Genomic DNA, 16,663 nt, shown 5'->3' on the forward strand with positions numbered 1-16,663 from the left:
GTTTTGTGTCAAGACTGAACGAACACCTGCACTAAAGTGTTTGGTATGCTTGGCATCTATACTGCCTGGAAAATAGAATGTGGTGCAATGTTAATTTGGACACAAACTATGCCGTCTATTACAGTGGAAGATTAACTATGTCACACGGTGTGCCACATCTATACAATGCAAGGTTATTTAGGACACAGATTGTGCCAAATCTTTTATTGCAAAATTAGCAAAGAAATAAAGTGTGTTACATGTGTGCAGTACAATAAATTGGTCACAAAGCTTCAAATAACTGTACCATAATCACAAAGTTGAAAGGACAATAAATACAGAGTAAAACTTAAACTTAAAAAAAATGTAACTCAAGCTAAACATACTTGATTTCAGACAGAATACAAGTCATTATTCAGGCATTCTGTATAAGTTACATTTCAGTTTAGTAATTTTTTTTAAGTTATTAAGTTTTATGGTTTATTTATTGTTCCTGCAGCTTTCTGACAAAATATAATTAATTACTATTTTTTTTTTCAGTTCTTTGTGTGGCTTTTCCTTCTACGTGGGTTAATCTTTAAAGGTCACAAACTGTGCCATATTTTTGTGGTGCAAAGTTAGCAAACACACCTCTTTCTGACTAAATATATGTACCACGTCTGTATAGTGCAAAGTAAGCTAGGGAGCAGAGTGCAACATCCATGCCACATCTGTGCAGTGCAAGATTGGCTATAGCATAAATGGTGTTACATCTTTGCAGCAAAGGGTTAAATTAGACACACAGTTGTGTCCTCAAGCATTAAACAAGGTAAAGATGTGCAACATTTTTTTCATGAAATATTAGCTACATCATGTAGGAAATGGTTGGGTAGCTGTGAAACTATGTAACTTAAAGAAAAGTGGTATGTAAAATGATGGACTAACGTGGGAAAAATCCTTCAATTGTATGTAACTTCCAGGATAGTAAGCCCAAAAAGAATGGACAATATTTTCTGGGGGGGGGGGGGGTCCTGTCAAATTCTGAAAATGTATGTTTTGAAATAAATGTCATAATAATTCTATTATTCAAAGTTTTGACCGTCTTACTTGCTAAAACTACCTGAACATTGCAATCAGATGTTTGACGAGATTTAAAATACAAAAACCCTGATGACTTGTGCAAGTATGGGTGAATCAGCATGGTCTCAGCACACAGACCTAACTTGTTAGACTACTTCATTATTATGAATGACCCAGGGGGAGGGAATGCTACACATTCTGGCAACTTATCTGTATTTTGCATCCTTTTTTAATTTAAATCTGAAATGAGTATTCTTTGTATAGTCTTGATTACCACTATGACCCATTGTAAATGATCAAAATGTGGTATAAAATAAATTCTTTAGAAAGCAAGGAGAAAACTGGCAAGATAACTGAAACATCTACCATCAAATTCCTACTTGCTTTTTGCAGTTTATCAGATATTAGAATGAGACATAAAACAAAAATTAAAAATGATACAAAAATGGAATGACCTGCATTTTTATATGTTAACACATCTGATAGTTGCAGAGACCGGGGATCCATATATTTAATCAGAGAGAAGTTCCAGATATATAAGACAGCTGTAGAAATGTTATGATTCTTTTATATAATTTATTTTTACACCTTTACAGGGAACTACTATAAAAGTATGTGACCTTTATGTAACAGTGAACATGCCAGATGTTTGAGCTAGTATGTAATATAAACCACACACTTCAAGATTCTCATTTGAAAAACAACTATTGCCAGCATTGTATGATGTCTTTTAAAACATTTCCACAGCTGACTGTTCTGCTATGACTCAGTACAAAGGAATGTTTGCTGAGGTACCAGATGGGCTACTGAAAATTACAGGATATGCTTGTTACTCATGGTCGCTACCACCATGCTATTTAAGTCATGACAGAGTCATGCTACTTCACATTACACCACTCCCATTCAGTACATTTTTCTTCTCTGAATTACTGTGTACGCTGACAGCATGCAGTCTTACTACAAAGGAAATACCGCTGTGCGTGCATATGAACCAATACAACTTCTGTTACACATGACAGACTGTGGTTTACTACAGAGGTACAGGCACACATGCAATCTAGGTAAAATCTGTTGGTTAAAAACATTAAATAGAGCAACTTGTTAGCCTGATGGGTCTGTTTGTCCAAGCAATCTTTTCAGACACTTGAATAGCTATCTGTAAATTGTAAGGACAGAGGCACTTGTCACTACCAGAACACTGCAAGAAGAGAGGCATCTGTCACTTCCAGAGCATTGTAAGAACAGAGGCACTTGTCACTCCCACAACACTGTAGGAGAACAGGCATTTGTCACCACCAGAACATGGTAAGAACAGAGGCACTTGTCACTACCGGAACACTATAAGAACAGAGGCACTTGTCACTACCAGAACACTATAAGAACAGAGGTGCTTGTCACTACCAGAACACTATAAGAACAGAGGCATTTGTCACTACCAGAACACTGTAAGAGAACAGGCATTTGTCACTACCATAACACTATAAGAACAGAGGCACTTGTCACTCCCAGAACATTATAAGAACAGAGGCACTTGTCACTACCAGAACATGGTAAGAACAGAGGCACTTGTCACTACCAGAAGACTATAAGAACAGAGGCACTTGTCACTACCAGAACACTGTAAGAGAACAGGCACTTGTCACTACCAGAACACTATAAGAACAGAGGCATTTGTCACTGCCAGAACACTATAAGAACAGAGGCACTTGTCACTCCCTGAACACTATAAGAACAGAGGCATTTGTCACTACCAGAACACTGTAAGAGAACAGGCATTTGTCACTACCAGAACACTGTAAGAGAACAGGCATTTGTCACTACCAGAACACTATAAGAACAGAGGCATAGGGTGTCAACATGAAAGCGCTTATCCTATCTATTAAACTGGAACTTTTATCATACTGGAAGCCGTGGTGGTCTTGCTGAGTTTTTATTTTATTTAGTCACATTTTATTCAACAAGATCTTTGGGTGGTTGTGGTGTTTCTGTTTGCTTCTGTTTGCTACCAGAACACTATAAGAGAAGAGGCAATTGTCACTACCAGAACACTGTAAGAACAGAGGCACTTGTCACTACCAGAACACTGTAAGAGAACAGGCATTTATCACTACCAGAACACTGTAAGAGAACAGGCATTTGTCACTACCAGAACACTATAAGAACAGAGGCACGTGTCACTCCCGGAACACTATAAGAACCGAGGCACTTGTCACTCCTGGAACACTATAAGAACAGAGGCACTTGTCACTACTATGAAGTGAAAGTCACAGCGATAATACTGTTTGTTACTTCTGCTATCAGCCATCTCTTATGAAATACATGTGAAACATGGTCTATATGACAGCATATCAGATAAACAGCAAGGTTCACTCATGGCTAGCAAAGATTAACCAACAGGCACGCTGTTTATTTCAAATTTGTTTTGCAGGATAAATCCCACTGAGACATCACACTCATTATCATGATCTGAAAAACTGTGAAATATAAACTTAAATAGTGAGATTGTGACGTATATACATAAAATACTGCACATGGAATCGATGAGTTAATTAAAATTATATAAAATAATGTGCTACAGATGCACAGAAAGTGTTACAGTATTTAGAAGGTATCTGATTCCCTCCAGTGGAGCTCTAGAAGTTTGCACTGTAGCTTCCAATGGGCAGAGCCTAAGCTCTTTGACAGAATCAAGTTATTTTATTTCAGACAAATTATCATATCTCAGGAGCCATAGGGATTACTAAAGAAGTTTAAATGGCAAACTCTTCAGTACAAACTGTTTTTACAGTGGCAGTATTCTTGAGGTCCTAGGTCTTAAACTGGATTTGATAAGTCACAGTAAACACAGTAACTAGTAAGTTTGTAATATTTTGTAAACAACTTACAATATCTGTCCAAGTATTCCAGTTCACACACACTGTTAGCAGTATTTTGTTCATCTAGCTGAGAGCATTCATGTGAAGCGAAGCAGGTCTGACTGTGTTACTTGGTTGTTTTAAGTATTTAGAAAAACATGAAATTCATGACAATATAAATAAATATCATATGAACAGCAATTAATAACTCTTTAACTCCATTAGACAGAGGTCAAATATCAACACAGTTCTTTTTGGCATTGTATAAGCTTTAAGATTATTAATGCAAATATGAACAGGTAATATTTGACACCTAGAGGTGTCAGCAGGATGTCAATGCAGAAGTATGTATAGACGTCACCCGGCTGTAACGAATTAAGCATGAAACACACAAACAGATCAAAAATATCAGACTACTATTTTTTCATTACCTGTTTTGAAGCATAGCTACATTATACAGAGTAAAGCACATTCTGGTTATGTAAGCAGCAGTCATGCAGGACAGGAGATAATAGATTAAGCTAGTATAACTAGGCAGAGTATTTTAAGTGCTTTTCACTCAGGTGTGATTACTTCTGTAAAACACGCTGGTTTTGTTTAGTTTAAGTCTGTTTAGTTGTTGCACTACCTTTGCCTCTGGATAATGGATTTCACTGTTTATGGCCATCAACACATACAGTGTCATCATCTGCAGAAGGGGCATCTGTGGTAGTGAACCATTAACTACAGCTGCCCTAATATTGTCAGTTATACAGCTCATTCAGGTTTACAGATATGCACCTACACAGTTCCTTGGGGAACTCGCTGGCATTTCTAAGTTAAAACTACTTTCTTGGTTGTACAATAAAATACACACTGATTTTCAAATCCTTGTCAGTGTGGCAAGCTTATGAGGAGGGAAAGTCATGTTTTTAAGCTCATACTGATAAAGATAGGTGATTAATCCACTGCCCTATATTAGTATGGTGAGATGAAATATAACAACTGTTCTTGCCAAACAGAGATTAAACAGCTTTTGATTCTGTTCAGCAAGCTACCATTTATTTAACAAGGTCATTGCACAGCATACATGGTTAGAGTAGCCTAGGTTTCGACCGAGGGTTACTTTAAGTATCTTTAGCTCAAACACAGATTACATATGGGTCCAGACTGGGTGAGAGTAGTGTACACATTTACTTTTTCAGACTCCAAATTTTGCTTCAACCTAATATGGATGCAGTTTTGCTCAGGCTCAATTATTTGGTATAGTAACCATCTTTCTAATTGTTGCATGCTTAGCTGCACAGGGAATGTCTCTTTTGTAAGTCAGTGGATGCATACACCAGCACAGTGCCATCAGGTTACTGCATAATGCTAGTTTTACTGTATCACTGGACGGAGACCTGCACATTGATGTCAGCTTTATGTCTGATGCTAGTTTTACAATAGTGAGATAGCACAGAATGAGGAAAGGAGAGAGGCCATTGCAGACTAGGATTCGCTTTGCCACTGAAGAAGTTAAAGTAATCCGTTTGACCCTATGTGCTCTTGCCTGTAAAATAGCAAATTGTAGCAATCCTTCTGTGCAGATACTTTAGGCTTTAAGTTTGTAGAGCATTATGGACAGTCAGAGAGAGAGTTCTTGTTTTTCTCCATAAACCATTCCTCTGATAATGTGATTTGTGATTTTTATTCCTGAAATATCTACTCCACAACTGGCCACAAAGCATGCTGGGAATCTCAGAATTGTCCCTGTAGGCTTCTCTGCATGTGCTAAATTATGTGGATCGTGACGATCACTTCCTCAGTGATACATACAAAGTTAGTCAATCGTGGGCAGATTTCCCCCTTTAGCCTGTGTATTAACCAAAACATTAGTTACCAAAAATATTTCTGTAAAGATGTTTTGAATTGTTTAAATTATTCAGAATTCCTTATTTATCTTGGTAACTCATTCCAGTAATTCACAACTCTTTCATTAAACCATGGGTCACTCTATTACTGTTTGCAAAATTCTTACATAGTCCTTGTAATCCATTTATAAAACTTCATCACAAATTGAGGCATTCCCACAAATATTTGTCTTCATATGCCTGGTACACCTGAATTGAGTCACCTTTTATCTGTCTGTAGGACAATGAATGAAGGTCTAGACTCCGTAAATGATTTATGTAGGACTTCTCCTCAATTCCCTAGACCATTTTTGTTATTTTTCATTTTTATCTTTCACTTTTAATTTTTGTCTCCTTATCAGAGGGGTTCCATAATAACAGGCCACATTCTTAGTACAAATAAAATGGGGGGAGGGGGTCTTTAGTACACTCCTATCCCTTGATTTGTAGTTCTGTTACATTCTTTAACCACAGCAGGATGCAGGACATCAGGTTGGGGGACACCATCTGTCCATCCTGATAGGAGCTTCCAGTCTTGCCCAGTAGAACTCTGCAGTAGGATTACTTATTTTATTTTTCTAACATATAGAATGAAAAACACGCTTCATATGACCAGGTATGCAGACAGCTGTAAGAAGCATCTGTGGTCTCATCCACCTCATATTTAACTGTTTATCTCCCCCATGCCCTTTTAAAATTTACCAAAAAATTTATATATATATAAACTCTATCACAACTTCAGACAGTACAGATCTGTGTTGTCTGCAGTCTAATCTGTGATAAATAATATTTATATTGATATGGAAAAGGGGCAACTCACTAGTGCCACCTTTGCTGTGCTCGCAAAGGTCTTCAACATAGCCACTCCTTGTTAAATAATAACATCAGCAGTGAAGTTTTTCCTGTGAAAATAATCCAGTGTTTAAGGGTAATGCAGATAATTTGCTCTCAAGATACTCTCAGATTAAGAGAACGCTCATCCTTCAAATACCTAAGGATATTTCTAGTTTTACTCCCTCACTGGGTCCACATATTAAAAACATTAAACAGTATATAAACAACATATGTAGCATTTATGTAATTACATATTTTTTGTGTCCCCGTTTGTGCAGTGATGTCAATGAGTTTACATGCATGTGTCACCATATGCACACTCTCTGCTGTCCACAATCTGCATGCATTTCCAGCTCATTCAACCTTCTTAGCTGTAGCCCCCAGATGATCAGTCATCATACTGCTTATTCCTGGTCCACCCCAACTCCAGAAAAATCTTCTAGTGACCAGGTCCACTGTTCAAACCTGGGTTGCCTGGCTCACACTCAAGGCTACAATCTGTGCCTTGAAACCAACTGGAAGTCTTCTCAAAATTTGTCTTAATGCAAGAATAACCACAGGAAGTATATACTTAAGCACAGTTAAAATATTTTTTCCACTTATTGCAAAATGTATAGCACAGCTCAAATAAAAACTTACTGTATAAATATCTGTAAAAATTAAATGACTCTTTCAATTCACATCCTACTTAAACATTTAGATTTTTGCTTTCTACTATACTTCAAGGACATTTTATCTATTTCTGTCCTAATGCTAGTCAGTTTCCATTTTATAATATACTGTTCTTATAAGTCTCTGCATTTTATTTAGCTTGCTAGGCATGGGTCTTACTTATATATTTTTTTCTTTTTTAGACTATTTGTTACGCTTATGTGTGATTTATTTCCTAATGTTTAGCAGCATTAGCTTGAGCTGCACTTAGTTTAAGGATACCATAACCAGTTATATCTTTTATGTTGTTCAGTTACGTATCAATGTATTTATGTCTAATTTTCTTAGATATTACTTTATTTTGTATTGTAAATTAGTTATTTTTTGAATACCTGAGTCATGGCTGAAATGGGTTCATTATGAATCAATCTGTTTATAAGGTTCTTGAGTATTGTGTAATAGGATGTTGGCTCTCCTGTCTCAGCAGAAGGTTTGTAGGTTCTGTAGGCAGTGTCTGTCCACCCTTTGTGGAGATGGTTAGGATGTGGTGAGAGTCGGCAAGCAGATAAGAATTACGGAGGGCCGTGGCAGATGTCTGCAGAGTGGAAGATGTGCATGCCATTGCACCACATACATCAAAGTTGGGGAAAATGGGCATGGGGAAAGAAAAAAAAGCTCTCTTTCCCCACAATATGATGTTGATTGGGTCTCTAACATCCAACTATCATCTCTCTGGGGATATAAATGGGTAATGATGGAGAATGCATTACATTTTGTCCATCTGATGTCAGTGGTAAGGGGACAATATAACTTCAAAATGTATGGTGCTTGTACTGAAAATAAAATGGTGCTTCCACTGTTTAATGTTTGTTATATGTCACTTTACAGGAACAGGTGTTCTGTCTTCTCAACCAGAAGAAAATCCTCATTGGTGGAATGCTAACATGGTGTAAGTGATCACAGTTTTACAAGGATTTCTTTAGCTGTCTTTATAAATATAAACAGACATCAGAGTGAAGAATGAATTTATGGTGAGGAGTGAATATGATTAATTAATGTGTAAGCACCCTACACCACAAAACATGAGTTGTTGCATTGTATTTCATGTTATGATCTAGTACATTTAGGTAGTTACAAGGCATATAGTCCAGGAGACTATTAATGAGCCTAGGCCAAATTCCCAATTGCCCCAAAGAACTGCCTAGTTAAGTGACTTACTCATGGCCACAAAGTAAGCAAGTGAAGGGGAGGAATTCAACTCCAGTACTACAGGAAGTAGCTTAACACCTCACAGCCTTGATCCTCTGCATCAGTTGCCAGTTCTTTGTGCCAGAAGACCCTTCTGGTTGTAGAAGCACTATGAAACTGCTGCTAATGGGCTGAATCCATTCTTCTTTATGCTTGTTAGCTCACCAGTGTGCCTCAAATACATCATTACCCTAGCAAACACACTGTTGTCATACTGATTAATTCTAATTGCAATTTGTGTCAGCAAGCAGCAGTTGTCGTAAACTGTAGCTCATTTGAAAGTAGGCTGTGCATTCACCATGTAGATATGGTGTGTCTTGGTTCATTAGGTGCTGAAGTGAAAGCTGTCACAATGTATATTAGTGAAAAACTTCACTGTTAACAAAAATGCATTAATACTGCTGAAATGATTTCCTTCCTCCTCTCTCCACTGCAGATACATTAAGCTATCCCAGCTCATATCCACAGAGCAGGCATTTGGAGCCTTTGTACTTCTATCTCCAGTGCATGCATGTTGGCATTCCTCTCTTATTCCTTTGTACTTCTATCTCCAGTGCATGCATGTTGGCATTCCTCTCTTATTCCTTTGTACTTCTATCTCCAGTGCATGCATGTTGGCATTCCTCTCTTATTCCTTTGTACTTCTATCTCCAGTGCATGCATGTTGGCATTCCTCTCTTATTCCTTTGTACTTCTATCTCCAGTGCATGCATGTTGGCATTCCTCTCTTATTCCTAACGTATAAATGCTGATGAGCTGCCTCATGCACCAGTGTGCACAAATCGTGGTCCTTTCATTCCTTTCTTTACAATGTTCAGCCTTGTGTTTTTAACAATTATCCTCATGCTACCACTAGACTAGCGCCCCATTTTGTGGTCATCCATGCCATTCTGGTACCACTCTTACCTCTTGTATCCATCATCACTCAGCTTGTTGAAGATGCCTGTACTGGCCGAGATGGCAGGTAGGAGGCCAGTGTCTGCAACCTGTAACCATGACAAAACTTATCTGTAGCCCTACAGTTACTGACCAGCATTCATGTTGTGCCAATGAAGTACAGGTTTAGCTGTACAGCCACACTCTCTGGGAAGCATTTTTTGTAGTAGCACAGATGCACATTCTTATCTGTAAATGTATAGTCCCTAGACAGCACTTAAACAGTACTGCAGATATACATGCTTATCTGTAACTGTATGGTCCCATGGCAGCACTTAAACAGTACTGCAGATATACATGCCTATCTGTAACTGTATGGTCCCATGGCAGCACTTAAACAGTACTGCAGATATACATGCCTATCTGTAACTGTATGGTCCCTTGCAGCACTTAAACAGTACTGCAGATATACATGCTTATCTGTAACTGTATGGTCCCATGGCAGCACTTAAACAGTACTGCAGATATACATGCCTATCTGTAACTGTATGGTCCCATGCAGCACTTAAACAGTACTGCAGATATACATGCCTATCTGTAACTGTATGGTCCCATGCAGCACTTAAACAGTACTGCAGATATACATGCTTATCTGTAACTGTCTAGTCCCATGGCAGCACTTAAGCAGTACCACACGTACAGGGTTAGGCGTAGCTGTATAGTCCCTGGTCAGCATTCCAGCAGTGGCACAGATGCACAGGTTTAGCTGTAGCCAGACAGTCCCCGGGAAGCATTTCTATATTGCCACACACTTAACAGTAATAGCTATGCATGCAGTTACTGTTCCTGTTAAAGTCAGTCTCCTGCCACCATGAGCTATCTACACCAACAATACAGATCACTCTGTCCCTGGCCTATGCCAAGATTCATCACAGCAACAGATGTTTCCAACATACACCCATCCCAGGATAGAGGGTCAGTCTGTTGCTAGCTTAGTCATTCGTCCACATCTCTTCAACGGCATCTAGTTTTCCTGTCAGGCTTAATCTGTTCATAGGCAATTACTAGTCTAGTAACCCTAGGATGTCACAGTCATGGCCCTACCCCACAGCATAAAAGAGATGAGAGCACTGTATTTAAGTATTAGAAGTTACATCACTCCTGTTCCCGGTTAGTGCATGTTGGGGGTCTTCTTCTTACTGTGTATATGTACTAGAGTTCTATCTCTCCTTTCCCATTATGTATATGTTAAGGTCTGCCTCTTCCCGTCTTCTTGGTGTACATGTCAGCATCTGTAATCTGCCACATGAAATCCACATACATCAATGGCAGCATTCATACAGTCCTCTTGTAACTTTGGTCTTCCTTATTGTACTGATTGTGTGCTTTCATTTAAAAAGGTTTCCCCATTGGTCTTTGCACCAATTGTGGTATCATTGATAGCTCTAACACTTTCTTGTATGACATACAATAGAATAACTGAAAAGTAAACATCAAAAGGAAAATGAAGATAAAAAACAGCATTGATATTTTTTTCATGTAAAAATTGTCAGACCACAGTGTTGCAGTTGACAAAGGAAATATAACAATATGGTTCTACATGAAATCTTGACTGCTATTTGCTTTTGTCATTTTCTGATCGTAGCTTCATCCCGTACTGTTCCAGTGATGTTTGGAGTGGATCTTCTATGAAAAGTGACAAATGTGAGTAAAATCACTTTTTATTCTTTTATTATAGGTAGGTTGTTACATTTTTGTTTAAGTAATGTTTTTGTACAACGCAAGTCAACATTCATAGTAGCTATACTGCTTTCATTAATATAAAGAAAGTGAGAATAATCAAAATTATTAAAGAATTAGCAGAAATGTAGTATGAAAGTCTTATAGAAAAGTCGAACTGAATAGATGTTCTGAAACATGACAAAGCAAACTGTAAATATGCAGTGCAAGTCACATTCATTACCTCTAACATTGATGTGGAACAGAAATAATGCAAAGAAAGATTATAACAGCAGACTGACCTTCCCCTGACTAAAAGAAAGGAGAGAGTATGAGAAAGGATGCAAAGTACCTAGATCTAGGCAGACAGAAATGAAATATAAAACAATCGAAGGGCATAATATGAGAACAGGATCACAATGTATGAAATGTTGGGCAGACGTTCCAAAAAGGAAATAGTGTTTAAGAGTTGCATAATGAATATTTTTACATAGAAAAGGTGTTAACTCATAAAATCATCATTTATAGAAGACTGCAGATGGAAATGGTGAAGAGCTTCACGAATGTGTGGGACACTTATAAAACAGTTTGTCTAGGTGATGGTAGATACAATGTGGTTACCTGAATTTAGTAGCTTGCCTGCTGGGAGGGACTGTGACTACAGTGTGTACCCAGTGGAGTCCCTTCCTATAAAGAACAACACTCTTATATTACAACTTCCATTTCATGTCATAGCTCTTGTGTTCACTTCAGTCATCTCCTTTACTGAAGAATGTCACTCTCATATACATAGGCTGCACCTTAGAAATAAAACAATAACGGCATTACATTTCTCAGATCCTACATTTCCTGAATGTCAGATTGCTAGGTTGCTCTTCCAGTGACTGGGGATGGGTGTTAAGCCTCTATATTTATAGACTATCATCATTTCCCTTCCTGCAGATGCCAGACTCTGCCTCCTCTTGCTGTTGCTAAAACCACACATTGATAGAAGTGTGCGTGTGTGTGTGTGTGTGTGTGTGTGTGTGTGTGTGTGTGTGTGTGTGTGTGTGTGTGTATATATATATATATATATATATATATATATATATATATATAAATATATATATATATATATATATATATATATCTTATACATGAGATCCAGAAAATGCTACAATAAACCTATATTATCACAGACCTAACCACCTATTCTCAAATCTTTGTAAATATATGTGCTCTCATGTATTCTAGCTCCAGCTGTTACTTTGCAAACTACACCAGTGCTTCCCATTCTATACATACTATGACAACTGTGCAAGCCTTGGTAATCCTCTTTCAGTGATCTTTGGATGAGATGTAAGCTCAGGTGGACGTACAAGATCCCATGGCACCTACTGAAAATAATAGAGATCCTTTATTTATATACAAAAATAATTCTTACTTACAAAATATTTACAGATATTTACAAGTGTAAACACACACACACATACACACACACACACACACACACACATATATATATATATATATATATATATATATATATATATATACATACATAGATAAACACAAATCTGTTTACACAATCATGCTAAATTTCATCCCTGTTAGACCCCACTCCTTTTTCTATAGCCATTGTTTAATTTTAAATATTGTTGCTAAAACCCATTTACCATTAAACATAATTTCATTTATTCTTTCATTCCATGTAACGCATATAACGTAAAATAACTTATCTATTCATAGGTAGGTACTAGGCTGTCTGCCCGAGGGCATTTATAAGCCTAGCCAGAGTGTGTCGGCTTTCGCCACCCCATTGATTAATTAACTGATCCTCTGTCAAGCAGAGCCAATGAAGTGATCCCAGGGGTGTATTTTCTGTTACCCATCCACTCGTCAAGCTTTCTGTTGAAGAAAGTTAGTGAGGGGCTCTGCCTAATGCAGTTTGGAATTTTGTTCCAAAGCACGGGGAGTCTCTGTGACAGGAATTTATCACTCCAGCATGTTCTATTTATTGTTGTGGCGAGGTTTAGCTCACTAGAGCATGTGACTCGCAGTGACTTGGATTTCTTTAGGTGCTTTTAACATATTGTTTACTTCTATTCTTATATTATCAATATTTAATCATATCCTTGTTTGTTTTATCCACTTCTTTAATATCTTCAAAAAATCTTCTTTATATAGTTTTCCCCATAACTTTTTTAATTTCAAAAACACATGTTCCTTAGTTTCTTCTTCTTGACAATGTAAACATATTCTATCACTTTTCTTCTTACATGGCATATTTCCTTTTACTAGCAAATTATCTATTACTAGTCTCCACAAAACATCTTGATAGTCTACTTTGTGATTACACCATTTGCTTCTTATTTTTAAAGCGTACATTTTTCATCTGTTAGATTTTCCCATGGCTTTACAGAGTAATGTTTTATTGGATTTTATATCATACTTTTCTAGCTTTTTCTATATCATCAAGCTTTATTTTCCACAAAAATATTTTTTTCTTGGTAACATTTTATTTCCCATTTATACACTTTTTTGTTTTCTTTTACTCCTTTTTACCATAACCCAAAATTTATCATACTTATAGTTACAAAATTTTACTACTAATCTATTATCTTTTTCATTTACCCCCTTTAATAACACTTTGTACAAATTTGATGAAACAGTGTATACCACTGAGTTAATTAACCCTAACCCCCTTCCTCGTTATTTAGATACAAAACTTCTGTTTTTACTGGGTTTAATCTAGAACCCCATATAAATGAAAATAAATATCTGCCATAATTCCTTTTCAAATACTTTTGGCAACATAAATACACTTGCCACTTATGCTATTTAACCATCAGTACTGACTTTATCAAATGAGCTTTTTTTCTGAATGATAATTTATATGTTATCCAGAAAATACAGGTTGTTTTAATTATTCTGTTGTTTTTCCCATAGAATTCTACTTACATCTTTATTCCCATATTTTATACCTAACACAGAAATTTCATTCATTGTAAAATATATACCCTCAATCTTTGCTACATCATCTAAACCTTTACTTTTCTCTTTATTTAGTGCCATCCTTATCTCATTTCTGTAAATTATTACTTCTGTTATCCACATTTTGTTCTTTTTTACAATTATTATAATGTCATCTGCATATGTTAGCAGAACTGGAACTTTTAACCCTTCAGGTGTCATATATCCCTCCTCCTTCATTTTGTTATTTATTTCACATACTGTCATATTCATAATTAATGCAGAGAGTATACAACTCATTGGGCATCCCTGTCTTACACCACTCTTCATATGTACCTATTGGATTAACCAGCCATTTAGAAGTATTTTTACTTTATTACCACAAAAAGGTGTGTAAACGTGTGACTACAACAAAACTAGTAACCACAAAAAGTCCACTTAGTCTGAAGCTCGAGGCAGTAATCCAGACACCAGGGAAACAGAAAAAAAAATATCATACTTAAAAATATTAAACGCTTTCATCCATACACTTGGACTTCATCAGAACAATGAAGTAGACATAATTCACTCCTTATATAGTACACCAATTAAAAAAGAAGTTATGTCTTACCATAACATTCCATCTGTGTTGTTGATCTTCTTTCATTCATCACTGATGGGTTCGGTTCGGAGCAATCGGAACCGAGTCGGCCTAATAACAAGCTCGCACCAGCCAAAAAGTTTTGAGCTAAGCTTCTACTCACAATGCCCTTCTCCCTATTACCTCATATTGAGTTTGCCCATGTTATACAAGTAAAGCAGAGGCCATTTCTGCAAAAATGACCTGAGACACCACTTGGACCCAAAGTATCCCCCAGGAGCCTTTGGCAGGAGAAGGAGGATGGGAAGTGATGAATGAAAGAAGATGAACAACACAGATGGAACATTATGGTAAGACATAACTTCTTAATCTGATGTTGTTAATCTTCTTTCCATTCATCACTGATGGACAGAATCCCAAGCTACCTTGAGATCCTTGGGCTACCTTATGGATGAACATTCCTGTGTACCATTGAGCCGAAGGCAGCTCTCCCTCTGGAGACCACATCCAATTTGTAATGATTGATAAAAGTATAGGGTTTAGGCCAAGTGGCTGCTGCACTGATATCATTCATAGAAGCCCTGGAATGGAGGGCTACAGATGTTGCCTTATTCTAGTAGAATGGGCTTTAATATTCTGTGGCATAGGTTCTCTTGCAGATGAATAAGTGAAATGTATGCAGTCCCTTAGCCATTTTGATAAAGTGACCTTGGAGACAGAATTTCCCATTCTAGGTCCAGAAAAGGAAATGAAAAGTTGGTCAGTCTTACAAATTGCTTTGGTAGGCAGTATTCCCCTTTATCAGAAAAATTTGGGAAAAATACTGGTAGGTCAATAGTCTGATTGATAGAAAAGTCAGAAACAACTTTGGGGAGGAAAGATGGGTTTGTCCCGAGTGATACTCTGTCCTTGTAGAAGATTAGATAGGGCCTTTTGGTGCATAATGCCTGAAGCTCAGAAATTCATCTGGCTGACATGATGGCTACCAGGAAGAGGGATTTCCATGACAAGAATTTGAGGTCACAATTCACTGCGGGCTCAAAAGGAAGTTGGGTCAAAGACTGGAGAACTAACGCGAGGCTCCATGGCTCTATAGGCTGTCTGATTGGAGGCCTAATGTGAGAGACTCCTTTGAGAAAAGTTTTACATAAACGCAGTGATATGAGGGGAGTACCATCTAATCCATTATGATAGTTTGAAATAGCCGCTAGATGTAGTCGTATGGTAGAGGCTGCGGCTCTATCTTCAAAAAACTTAGACGGGTATTGTAAAACCGCTGTGACTGGAGCCAAATACAGATCTAGCATTTTTCCTTTGACCAAATAGAGAATCTTTTCCATTTGTCCAGATATAGTCTTCTGGTGGATGGTTTATGAGAGGCCAGAATAATGTCACAAACAGGTGAGGTGAGATCATCCTGCCTGGTGACTAACAGAAGTGGAGAAACCAAGCTGTCAGCTTGAGACTGAATAAGTTTGGATGACTCAACCCTTGGGGGGTGAGAAATTAGGTCTGGAAGAGGATCCAGAATCCACAGTCGACATAACAGATGAGGCCGAAGGAAGGGGAAGCAAACTTGTCGAGGCCAAAAGGGGGCCATGAGGATCACTTTGCATTTCAACCGAAAGGCTTTCATTATGAATTGGGGTATCAAAGGAATGGTGGGATAGGCATATAGCAGTCCTGTGGGCCAATCATGAATTAGAGCATCCCTCGGGGTCTCCCCCTTTGGGGGGAATAGGGGAAAATAGTTGCTGCATTTGTTGTTTGACGGGGAGGCAAATAGGTTGCAGCAAGGCTGGCCACAATGGCTGAAGATTTCTGTCGCTGCTTTGGGATTGAGAGACCACTTGTGAGGCAAGAGAATACATCTGCTCAACTTGTCTGCAATCACATTGGAAATCCCCGGGATATGCATTACTATCAGAAAGTGGTTGGAAGCTATCACCCACTGGCAAATTCTCATGGCCTCTCGACATAGGGGATAGGACTTGGTTCCCCCCTTGCTTTTTTATATACTAGACTACTGACATATTGTC

At 37.7% G+C, this 16,663-nt stretch overlaps 1 protein-coding gene across 1 annotated transcript in view; it reads left to right on the top strand.

Annotated features, from left to right (window-relative positions):
* NOTUM (notum, palmitoleoyl-protein carboxylesterase) overlaps window positions 1-16,663 on the top strand; it is a 251,352-nt gene that overhangs the window by 145,071 nt on the left and 89,618 nt on the right. The window contains exons 5-6 of the mRNA XM_044068221.1: window positions 8,138-8,198; window positions 11,019-11,077. Coding sequence (XP_043924156.1) covers window positions 8,138-8,198; window positions 11,019-11,077 — 120 coding nt within the window. The remainder of the gene's footprint in view (window positions 1-8,137; window positions 8,199-11,018; window positions 11,078-16,663) is intronic.

This window comes from Protopterus annectens, chromosome 4.part0, assembly GCF_019279795.1.
Source record: "Protopterus annectens isolate FY-2018-M chromosome 4.part0, PAN1.0, whole genome shotgun sequence".
Taxonomy (NCBI): Eukaryota; Metazoa; Chordata; order Ceratodontiformes; family Protopteridae; genus Protopterus; species Protopterus annectens.